The 12,367-nt window shown below is 46.0% G+C and overlaps 1 protein-coding gene across 1 annotated transcript in view; it reads left to right on the forward strand.

The window, feature by feature from the left end:
- ctsl.1 (cathepsin L.1) overlaps positions 1 to 12,367 on the forward strand; it is a 29,828-nt gene that overhangs the window by 6,668 nt on the left and 10,793 nt on the right. The window contains exon 3 of the mRNA XM_024135090.2: positions 1,216 to 1,410. Within this exon, the coding sequence (XP_023990858.1) occupies positions 1,216 to 1,410 (195 nt within the window). The remainder of the gene's footprint in view (positions 1 to 1,215; positions 1,411 to 12,367) is intronic.

Genomic DNA, 12,367 nt, shown 5'->3' on the forward strand with positions numbered 1-12,367 from the left:
AACAGCAGGTCTGGGACAGGTAGCACGTCCGGTGAACAGGTCAGGGTTCCATAGCCGCAGGCAGAACAAACTATCTGCCCTCCAGGTGTCCTGGAGGGCAGGTAGTTTGCCCCCGGTGATGCGTTGTGCAGACCTCACTACCCTCTGGAGAGCCTTACGGTTGTGGGCGGAGCAAACATCACTCCTGTGTTCCAATGGCATGTTGTGTTAGCTAATCCAGGTTTATCATTTTCAAAGGCTAATTGATCATTATAAAACCCTTTTGCAATTATGTTAGCACAGCTGAAAACCGTTGTCCTGATTAGAGAAGCAATAAAACTGGCCTTTAGACTAGTTGAGTATCTGGAGCATCAGCATTTGTGGGTTCGATTACAGGCTCAAAATGGCCAGAAATAAATAACTTTCTTCTGAAACTCATCAGTCTATTCTTGTTCTGAGAAATGAAGGCTATTCCATGCGATAAATTGCCAAGAAACTGAAGCTCTCGTACAACGCTGTGTACTACTCCCTTCACAGAACAGAGCACACTGGCTCTAACCAGAATCAAAAGAGGAGTGGGAGGCCCCGGTGCACAACTGAGCAAGAGGACAAGTACATCATAGTGTCTAGTTTGAGAAACAGACGCTTCACGAGTCCTCTGCCTAGAAGGCCAGCATCTCGGAGTCGCCTCTTCACTGTGAGAGTCGCCTCTTCACTCCCTTTTGCCCTCACAACAGCCTCAATTCATTTGGGCATGGACTCTACAAGTTGTCGAAAGCGTTCCACAGGGATGCTGGCCCATGTTGACTCACAAGCTGTCGACAGTTGTGTCAAGGTGGCTGGATGTCTTTTGGGTGGTGGGCCATTCTTGATACACAGGAGAAACAGTTGACTGTGGAAAAACTCACTGGCGTTGCAGTTCTTGACACAAACCGGTGTGCCTGGCACCTACTACCACACCCCGTTCAAAGGCACTTACATCTTTTGTCTTGCCCATTCACCCCCTGAATGGCACACATACACAATCAATGTCTCAATTGTCTTAAGGCTCAAAAATCCTTCTTCAATCTGTCTCCTCCCCTTCATTTACACTGATTGCAGTGGATTAAACAAGTGACATCAATAAGGGATCATAGCATTCACCTGGATTCACCTGGACAGTTTATTTCATGGAAAGAGTAGGTATTACCTCATGTTTTCTACACTCAGTGCATGTCTATTGTTGTGCTACCACAGGAAAACGAGGAGTACAGACGCATCTCCCAGCGCTGCCTGGGCTCCTTCAATGCCTCCAAGCCCCCCGGCGGCTCTACCTTCTTACCCATGCTTGGGGACAATGATCTGCCCACCACCATGGACTGGAGGGACAAGGGCTATGTCACCTCCATCAAGGATCAGAAGGATTGTGGCTCCTGCTGGGCTTTCAGCACGGTAAGGGAGGAAGAGGGTTGGAAGTGTCATGTTTTGTCTTTGATCATGTCTTGTCCCTGTGCTTCCCTCTGCTGGTCTTATTAGGTTCTTTCTCTTTCTCTCTCTCTATCGTTCCGTTCATGCTCCCAGCTGTTTCTCATTCTCCCTACGACCTCATTTACTCTTTCACACCTGTCCCCTATTTTGCCCTCTGATTAGAGTCCCTATTTCTCCCTCTGTTTTCCGCTCCTGTCCTTGTCGGATTCTTGTTTGAGGTTTGCTGTTCCTGTGTCCTTGTTTCCGCCCTGTCGTGTTCTCTGCCTTCTTCAGATGCTGCGTGTGAGCAGGTGTCTATGTCAGCTACGGCCTGTGCCTTCCTGAAGCGACCTGCAGTCTGTGGTCGCGTCTCCAGTCGTTCCTCTCTATTGACGAGAGGATTTCAGTTTCCTGTTTTGGATTACCATTGATTATATCCAGGAGAATCATTATTTGTTTAATACTGGAATAAAGACTCTGTTACTATTACGTCGCTTTTGGGTCCTCATTCATCAGCATAACAGGAAGGGGTTATTAAGAGAGTGAGTTAACTACAGTATAGACTCTGCTCAACTTAGATGTAGAGTAATTGTTTGGCCTGTTCTACTCTTTTACCTTTGTATCATGTGGTGAGAGCGAAACAACAATGAGTGTGTGTTTGGGTGGTGTAACTCATATCGCCAGTCTGTACATGTTAAAATTTTTGTATTCGGCTGTTTTCCAAACATTGTGGGCTGTGGCCCTAAAACTATGCAAAGGTACATATATTTGAAGTAAAAATACTTTAACGTACTACCTCTTTGGGCTAACATTCTGTGAAATTGCAGAGCTCGAAATTCAAAATACAAAATTTGTGATATTAAACATTCATGAAAATATGTCTTACATCGTTGTCTTACATCGTTTAAAAGCTTAACTCCTTCTTAATCCAGATTTGTCAGATTTCAAAAAGGCTTTATGGCGAAAGCTCACCATGTGATTATCTGAGGACAGCAACCCGCGTACAAAAGCATTACAAACAGTTTCCAACCAAGCAGAGGCGTTACGAAAGTCAGAAATTGCGATAAAATAAATCACTTACCTTTGAAGATCTTCCTGCTTGCAATCCAAAGGGTCCCAGCTACATCACAAATGGTCCTTTTGTTCGATAAAGTCCTTCTTTATATCCCCAAAAAGTCAATTTAGTTGGCGCGCTTGACTCAGTAATCCACCGGTTTCCCTCGTTCAAAATGCAAACAAATGAATCCCGAAAGTTACCAATAAACTTCGTCCAAACAAGTCAAACAACGTTTCTAATCAATCCTCAGGTACCCTAATATGTAAATAAACGATAAAATTTAAGACGGAGAATAGTATGTTCATTACCAGAGATAAATAACGAAGTGTGCGCCCTCACCGACGTGCGCCACAACACTACAGCCAAAATGGGAGCCACTTACAAAAACTACAAATTCTAGCTCATTTTTCAAAAAACAAGCCTGAAACTCTTTCTAAAGACTGTTGACATCTGCTGGAAGCCCTAAGAACTGCAATCTGGGAGTTATTCCATTGATTTCCCCATAGACAGGCATTTTAAATGGTGTCACCCCCAAAAATAAATTTGCTATATCAGTTCTGTTATGCTCACAGACATTATTTTAACAGTTTTGGAAAGTTTAACAGTTTTGGAGTGTTTTCTATCCAATACTACCAATTATATGCATATCCTAGCTTCTTGGCCTGAGTAAGAGGCAATTTACTTTGGGCACCTCAATCATCCAAACTTCCAAATACTGCCCCCTATCCCTAAGGAGCTTTAGTCATTTTTTGTGGTATCAGAACTTTACTTTACTATTTATATTTTTTGACAACTTATTTTTACTCCACTACATTCTTAATAAAAAATAATGTACTTTTTTACTCCATACGTTTTCCCTGACACCCAGAAGTACTCGCTATATTTTGAATGCTTAGCAGAACAGGAAAATTGTCAAATTCACGCACTTATCAAGAGAACCGCCCTGGTCATCTCTACTGCCTCTGATCTGGCTTCATTTGTAAAAAATTAAAGAATTTAAAAAAATGTAACAAAATGAAAAATTGTGCCATCTGGTTTGCTTAATATAAGGAATTTGAAAGGATTTATACATTTACTTTAACTTTTGATACTTAATTATATTTGAGCAATTACATTTACTTTTGATACTTAAGTGTCACACCCTGATCTGTTTCACCTGTCAAGTGCTTGTCTCCACCTCCCTCCAGGTGTTGCCCATTTTCCCCATTTATCTCTATGCATTTATACAGTACCTGTGTTTTCTGTTTCTCTGTTGCCAGTTCATCTTGTCTCCTTCAAGCCTACCAGCGTGTTTTTCCTGTACTCCTGTTCTCTCTAGTCCCTGTTTTCTAGTTCTTCCGGCTCCGACCTATTCTGCCTGCCCTGACCCCAAGCCTGCCTGCCGTTCCTGTACCTATCTGACTCTGACCTGGTTTACGAACTTCTGCCTGTCCTGACCCTTAGGCTACCTGCCGCCCTGTACCTATCAGACTCGGACCTGGTTACGAACCTCTGCCTATCCTCGACCTGCCCTTTTCCTGCCTCTTGTGGTTTTAATAAACTTCTCTATATCTTGAACCTTCTGTCTCTCTCCTGTGTCTGCATCTGGGTCTTATACTGAGTCGTGTTAGTACGAACTGGCCATGACTGACCCAGCAGACTCGGACCAGCTCCGCAACGCTGTCTCCTCCCAAGGAGACACGAGGAGTTACTTCGTATATTTGCTGGACCAATCATTGTCTGTTAGGCAGCCAGCCATGACAGTAACCTCCCAGCCCCTCAGTAACCCCGCTTTCAGCAGCGCCTCTCGCCAGGCTACCACGGCTACCCGAGAACCCTGCTTACCGTCTCAGGAACCTGTCGGGAGTTTCTCTCCCAGTGCTCCCTCATCTTTGAGCTGCAGCCCTCGTCCTTTCCCTCGGACCGCTCGAAGATAGCGTACCTTATAACGCTGATGTGGGCTCTCGCCTGGGCTACGGTGGTGTGGGAACAACAAGCCGTGTGCTTCAGTCTGGAGGAGTTCGTGGCTGAGGTGAAAAAGTTTTTGGGAGAGAGGCTGCCCGAAAGGTACTCCATCTTCGTCAAGACTCCCGCAGTGTGGCAGACTATGCGGTTGATTTCCGCACATTGGCTACCGAGAGTGCCTGGAACCCAGAATCCCTATTTGACACGTTCCTTCACGAATTATCGGAGGAAGTAAAAGACGAGCTCGCAGCCCAGGAGCTGCCTACAGATCTTGACTCGCTCGTCGCCTTGACCATCCGGATCAATGGGCGGCTACGGGAAAGTAGGAGGGAGAGGAGGTCTGATTCCGGTCCCACTCCCTCGCCTAAGGATCCCACCGAGGAGTCCCCAGCGTCTACGTTCCCGAGAGAATCCGAGGTTACCCGATTTCCCCTGACAGTCTCCAAGGTCTGCCGACAAGTCTCTTACGGAGCCGATGCAACTCGGCAGAGTTGGTTGTCTCCAGCCGAACGTTTATGCAGACTTAACACTGTTAGGTTCTAACTTTCAGAGTAAATAACTCACGGACATTAGAGAAGCTTAACCAAGTTTAATTCTTCCCAAAGGGTCAATACAGCTGGATTCAGACAAACGACATGTCACACAAGCACTGATATTTAACCCTTTCTCCTAGGCTGAGTGTCCTCCCCCACATCTGAACAGCCAATGCATATCTGTTGCTAGACAGAACCTTAGTTATATCTGTTCTTCCTCTAACCTGACCTCTACTCCAAAGTGCTCACTCCTCCCCAACTCAAGGCTGTCATGGTTATTGATACCAGACGGTGTCTTTTCTCCTCCCAGAGGATCCCTGATGGCTAACAATAACATATCCTGACATAATGTAAACGTTATACATTACTCTCTCTCCCTCAGTGACATTGTTCGTTTCTCAGTGACATTGTCTGTCATGTCATTTTCCAAGGTAGCACTACCCTCTTCCCCGGATTACAATTAATTGGTCACGGCACTTAATACCTTGTATAAGAACCGTTACTATAGCATCTGCGAACCTATTACTGGAGAATACGGATGACTTAATGTCTTATTCCAGTATTTCCTCAAATATCACTATTATTGATAACCCATATTTCCACATAATCTCTCATGGTTCACCACCCCAACAGGGCATAAAACTAACCTCTCTTTCACACACACACTCACACCCTGCGCTCTCACGGCCACTGCAACTGTGCTTCCACCCTTCTTACAGGTCTGGCCAATACACCGTTAGACTAGGGTTTTACCCTCCACAGGACTACCCTGTTCAGGACTTCCCCCCTCTCTATGAGATTTGGCCCTCCACAGGCTTTCTGCTCGGGACTTTATCTATGAGATTTTACCCTCCACAGACCTATTCTGCTCGTGACTTACTCTTGAAATTTTTCCCTCCACAGGAACTCTCCTGCTCGGGACTTATGTGACTTACCCTCAACAGATCTATTCTGCTCAGGACTTACTCCAAATTTATAGCAGTCACATGAACTAACCCAATTGGGATTTACCCCCTAGGACTTACCCTACAGGTACTAGCCTGCTCGAGTTTACCTTCCGGGATTTACTCTATACTTTATAGTACTAGCAGGAACCAACCTACTAGGGATTTACCCCCTAGGACTTACCCTACAGGTACTAACCAGTTTGGGTTTACCTTCCGGGACTTACCATTTCACATTCTCAAAACCCAACAACACCAAGAGTTGTCTGTATTGTGGGACTACCGGTCATTACGTGTCTACCTGTCCATTAAAATACCAGGCTCATCAGTAGGTACAAGTACTCTGGTGGGCCATATGGAGAATTTTCTTTCTCCCCTTACTCGTACCCCTCTCCATGCCATCCTGCTGTGGGGCGAACAGTCAAAATCTCTCCGGGTACTCGTTGACTCTGGGGCCGATGAGAGTTTCATGGACACTACCCTGGTGTCAGAGCTGGGTATCCCCACTCAGCCCCTCTCCATTCCCATGGATGTCAGAGCGCTGGATGGGTGCTCGATAGGCAGAGTCACCCACAATACTACTCCTATCAACCTGCCAGTGTCAGGGAACCAAAATGAGTACATGCAGTTCATGCTCATCAAGTCTCCTCAGGTACCCGTGGTATTGGGGTTTTCATGGCTCCAGTGGCACAATCCTCTTATCGATTGGACTGCTGGTGCTATCATGGGCTGGAGCCCATTCTGCCATGCTCATTGCCTGAAGTCGGCGCAGCCTGCCCCGGGACATCTTCCTGTGGGCTCGGAAGAAACCTCGGACCTCTCCTCTGTTCCCGTGTCGAGTCTACGACTCCGTGATCGACCTTCTCTTCTGCTATGAGACTCAAAATTGACCTCAGGTACATCCTGTTTCTACAACTAGATTGGAGTCCACTTGTGGTAAATTAAGGTCCCCAAGAACACAGTGTCCTCCATCATTCTTGAATGGAATAAGTTTGGACTTGAACCAGATCAAACATCTCTGGAGAGATCAAATCAAAGTTTATTTGTCACGTGCGCCGAATACAACAGGTGTAGTAGACCTTACAGTTAAATGCTTACTTACAGGCTCTAATCAATAGTGCAAAAATGTATTAGGTGAACATTAGGTAGGTAATGAAATAAAAACAACAGTAAAAAAGACAGGCTATATACAGTAGCGAGAGTATAAAAGTAGCGAGGCTACATACAGACACAGGTTAGTCAGGCTGATTGAGGTAGTATGTACATGTAGATATGGTTAAAGTGACTATGCATATATGATGAACAGAGAGTAGCAGTAGCGTAAAAGAGGGGTTGGCGGGTGGCGGGTGGGACACAATGCAGATAGCCCGGTTAGCCAATGTGCGGGAGCAGTGGTTGGTCGGCCCAATTGAGGTAGTATGTACATGAGTGTATAGTTATAGTGACTATGCATATACAGTGGGGAGAACAAGTATTTGATACACTGCCGATTTTGCAGGTTTTCCTACTTACAAAGCATGTAGAGGTCTGTAATTTTTATCATAGGTACACTTCAACTATGAGAGACGGAATCTAAAACAAAAATCCAGAAAATCACATTGTATGATTTTTAAGTAATTAATTTGCATTTTATTGCATGACATAAGTATTTGATCACCTACCGACCAGTAAGAATTCCGGCTCTCACAGACCTGTTAGTTTTTCTTTAAGAAGCCCACCTGTTCTCCACTCATTACCTGTATTAACTGCACCTGTTTGAGCTCGTACCTGTATAAAAGACACCTGTCCACACACTCAATCAAACAGACTCCAACCTCTCCACAATGGCCAAGACCAGAGAGATGTGTAAGGACACAGGGGTAAATTGTAGACCTGCACAAGGCTGGGATGGGCTACAGGACAATAGGCAAGCAGCTTGGTGAGAAGGCAAAACTGTTGCGCAATTATTCGAAAATGGAAGAAGTTCAAGATGACGTCAATCACCCTCGGTCTGGGGCTCCATGCAAGATCTCACCTCGTGGGGCATCAATGATCATGAGGAAGGTGAGGGATCAGCCCAGAACTACACGGCAGGACCTGGTCAATGACCTGAAGAGAGCTGGGATCACAGTCTCAAAGAAAACCATTAGTAACACACTACGCCGTCATGGATTAAAATCCTGCAGTGCACGCAAGGTCCCCTTGCTCAAGCCAGCGCATGTCCAGGCCCGTCTGAAGTTTGCCAATGACCCTCTGGATGATCCAGAGGAGGAGTGGGAGAAGGTCATGTGGTTTGATGAGACAAAAATTGAGCTTTTTGGTCTAAACTCCACTCGCCGTGTTTGGAGGAAGAAGAAGGATGAGTACAACCCAAGAACACCATCCCAACCGTGAAGCATGGAGGTGGAAACATCATTCTTTGAGGATGCTTTTCTGCAAAGGGGACAGGACGACTGCACCGTATTGAGGGGAGGATGTATGGGGCCATGTATCGCGAGATCTTGGCCAACAACCTCCTTCCCTCAGTAAGAGCATTGAAGATGGGTCGTGGCTGGGTCTTCCAGCATGACAACGACCCGAAACACACAGCCAGGGCAACTAAGGAGTGGCTCCGTAAGAAGCATCTCAAGGTCCTGGAGTGGCCTAGCCAGTCTCCAGACCTGAACCCAATAGAAAATCTTTGGAGGGAGCTGAAAGTCCGTATTGCCCAGCAACAGCCCGAAACCTGAAGGATCTGGAGAAGGTCTGTATGGAGGAGTGGGCCAAAATCCCTGCTGCAGTGTGTGCAAAACCTGGTCAAGAACTACAGGAAACGTATGATCTCTGTTAATTGCAAACAAAGTTCTGTACCAAATATTAAGTTCTGCTTTTCTGATGTATCAAATACTTATGTCATGCAATAAAATGCAAATTAATTACTTAAAAATCATACAATGTGATTTTCTGGATTTTTGTTTTAGATTCCGTCTCCCACAGTTGAAGTGTACCTATGATAAAAATTACAGACCTCTACATGCTTTGTAAGTAGGAAAACTTGCAAAATCGGCAGTGTATCAAATACTTGTTCTCCCCACTGTATGATAAACAGAGAGTAGCAGCAGAGTAAAAAGAGGGGTTGCGGGGGGGGGCCTCACAGTGCAAATAGTCCGGGTAGCCATGTGATTACCTGTTCAGGAGTCTTATGGCTTGGGGGTAAAAACTGTTGAGAAGCCTTTTTGTCCTAGACTTGGCACTCCGGTACCGCTTGCCATGCGGTAGTAGAGAGAACAGTCTATGACTGGGGTGGCTGGGGTCTTTGACAATTTTTAGGGCCTTCCTCTGACACCGCTTGGTGTAGAGGTCCTGGATGGCAGGCAGCTTAGCCCCAGTGATGTACTGGGTCGAACGCACTACCCTTTGTAGTGCCTTGCGGTCAGAGGCCAAGCATTTGCCGTACCAGGCAGTGATGCAACCAGTCAGGATGCTCTTGATGTTGCAGCTGTAGAACCTTTTGAACCCATGCCAAATCTTTTTAGTTTCCTGAGGGGGAATAGGCTTTGTCGTGCCCTCTCACGACTGTCTTGGTGTGTTTGGACGATTCTAGTTTGTTGTTGATGTGGACACCAAAGAAATTGAAGCTCTCAACCTGCTCCACCACAGCCCCGTCGATGAGAATGGGGACGTGCTCGGTTCTCCTTTTCCTGTAGTCCACAATCATCTCCTTTGTCTTGGTTAAGTTGAGGGATAGGTTGTTATTTTGGCACCACCCGGCCAGGTCTCTGACCTCCTCCCTATAGGCTCTCTCGTCGTTGTCGGTGATCAGGCCACTGTTGTGTCGTCTGCAAACTTAATGATGGTGTTGGAGTCGTGCCCGGCAATGCAGTCATGGGTGAACAGGGAGTACAGGTGGGGACTGAGCATGCTCCCCTGGGGAGCTCCAGTGTTGAGGATCAGCATCGCAGATGTGTGCGCTACCTACCCTCACCACCTGGGGGCGGCCCGTCAAGAAGTCCAGGATCCAGTTGCAGAGGGAGGTGTTTAGTCCCAGGATCCTTAGCTTAGTGATGATCTTTGAGGGTACTATGGTGTTGAACGCTGAGCTGTAGTCAATGAATAGCATTCTCACATAAGTGTTCCTTTTGTCCAGGTGGGAAAGGGCAGTGTGGAGTGCAATAGAGATTGCATCATCTGTGGATCTGTGGGCGGTATGCAAATTGGAGTTGATCTAGGGTTTCTGGGATAATGGTGTTGATGTGAGCCATTACCAACCTTTCAAAGCACTTCATGGCCACGGACGTGAGTGCTACGGGTCTGTAGTCATTTGGGCAGGTTGCCTTTGTGTTCTTGGGCACAGGGACTATGGTGGTCTGCTTGAAACATGTCGGTATTACAGACTCAAATCAGGGACATGTTGAAAATGTCAGTGAAGACACCTGCCAGTTGGTCAGCACATGTCCAGAGCATTCGTTCTGGTAATTCATCTGGCCCCGCAGCCTTGTGTATGTTGACATGTTTAAAGGTCTTACTCACGTCAGCTACGAAGAGCGTGATCACACAGTCGTCCGGAACAGCTGATGCTCTCATGCATGCCTCGGTGTTGCTTGCCTCGAAGCGAGCATAGAAGTGATTTAGCTCATCTGGTAGGTTCGTGTCACTGGGCAGCTCGCGACTGTGCTTCCCTTTGTAGTCTGAAAATAGCTGTGCATCCAACCTGACAGAGCTTGAGAGGAACTGCAGAGAAGAATGGGAGAAACTACCGAAATACAGGTGTGCCAAGCGTGTAGCATCATAACAAGGAAGACTTGAGGCTGTAATCGCTGCCAAAGGTGCTTTAACCTCTTCGGGCTAGGTGGCAGTATTTTCACTTCCAGATGAAAAGCGTGCCCAAAGTAAACTGCCTGCTACTCAGGCCCAGAAGCTAGGATATGCATATAATTGGTAGATGTAGATAGGAAATACAGTTTCTAAAACGGTTTGAATAATGTCTGTGAGTATAACAGAACTGATATGGCAGGTGAAAACTTTATAAAACCCATCCAGAAAAAAAGAAAATTGAGGTCACTCTCTTTTCAATGGGGTTTCTATGTGGATCTAGATTTCTGTGGCACTTGCTTTCAGTTCCTATCGCTTCCACTGGATGTCAACAGTCTTTAGGAATTGGTTGATGTTTTTCCTTTGAGAAATGAATAAGTAGGGCTGTTCAGAATGAGGGTCGAGTCTAGTGTTCTGTTTGTTAGGGGGCGCGCGACCTCAAAGCTCGCTCCACTTTGTTTTTATCCGCTATTGAACGCAGTTTATCCCGTCTTAAATTTGATTGACTATTTACGTAAAAAATACCTAAAGTTGTATTAGGAAAGTTGTTAGAAATGTTTGCAACAGGTGCACAAATCAAATCAAATCTTATTTATCACATACACATGGTTAGCAGATGTTAATGCGAGTGTAGCGAAATGCTTGTGCTTCTAGTTCCGACAATGCAGTAATAACCAACGAGTAATCTAACCTAACAATTTCACAACAACTACATTATACACACAAGTGTAAAGGAATGAAGAATATGTACATAAAGATATATGAATGAGTGATGGTACAGAACGGCATAGGCAAGATGCAGTAGATGGTATCGAGTACAGTATATACATATGAGATGAGTAATGTAGGGTATGTAAACATTATATGAAGTGGCATTGTTTAAAGTGGCTAGTGATACATTTTTCATCAATTTTTACATCATTAAAGTTGTTGGAGTTGAGTCAGTATGTTGGCAGCTGCCACTCAATGTTAGTGGTGGCTGTTTAACAGTCTGTTGGCCTTGAGATAGAAGCTGTTTTTCAGACTCTCGGTCCCTGCTTTGATGCACCTGTACTGACCTCGCCTTCTGGATGATAGCGGGGTGAACAGGCAGTGGCTCGGGTGGTTGTTGTCCTTGATCTTTATGGCCTTCCTGTGACATCGGGTGGTGTAGGTGTCCTGGAGGGCAGGTAGTTTGCCCGTGGTGATGCGTTGTGCAGACCTCACTACCCTCTGGAGAGCCTTACGGTTGTGGGCGGAGCAGTTGCCGTACCAGGCGGTGATACAGCCCGACAGGATGCTCTCGATTGTGCATCTGTAAAAGTTTGTGAGTGCTTTTGGTAACAAGCCGAATTTCTTCAGCCTCCTGAGGTTGAAGAGGCGCTGCTGCGAGTGAGCCATGTTTCCGTGAAGCAAAGAACGTTAGTCTCTTATGTCTCTCTGGAATTCTACCCTTGCTCGGATTTCATCTACCTTGTTGTCAAGAGACTGGACATTGGCGAGTAGTATGCTCGGGAGCGGTGCGCGATGTGCCCGTCTCCAGAGCCTGGCCAGAAGACCGCTTCGTCTGCCCCTTTTACGGCATCGTTGTTTTGGTTCGCCGGCTGGGATCCGATCCAGGTAACTTATTAGATATTTTGTAGTCATGTTGCGCGAGTTGGAACCGGTGTTTTTCTGGATCAAACGCGCCAAATAAATGGATATTTTGGAGATAT

Source organism: Salvelinus sp. IW2-2015, unplaced genomic scaffold, assembly GCF_002910315.2.
Source record: "Salvelinus sp. IW2-2015 unplaced genomic scaffold, ASM291031v2 Un_scaffold83, whole genome shotgun sequence".
NCBI lineage: Eukaryota > Metazoa > Chordata > Actinopteri > Salmoniformes > Salmonidae > Salvelinus > Salvelinus sp. IW2-2015.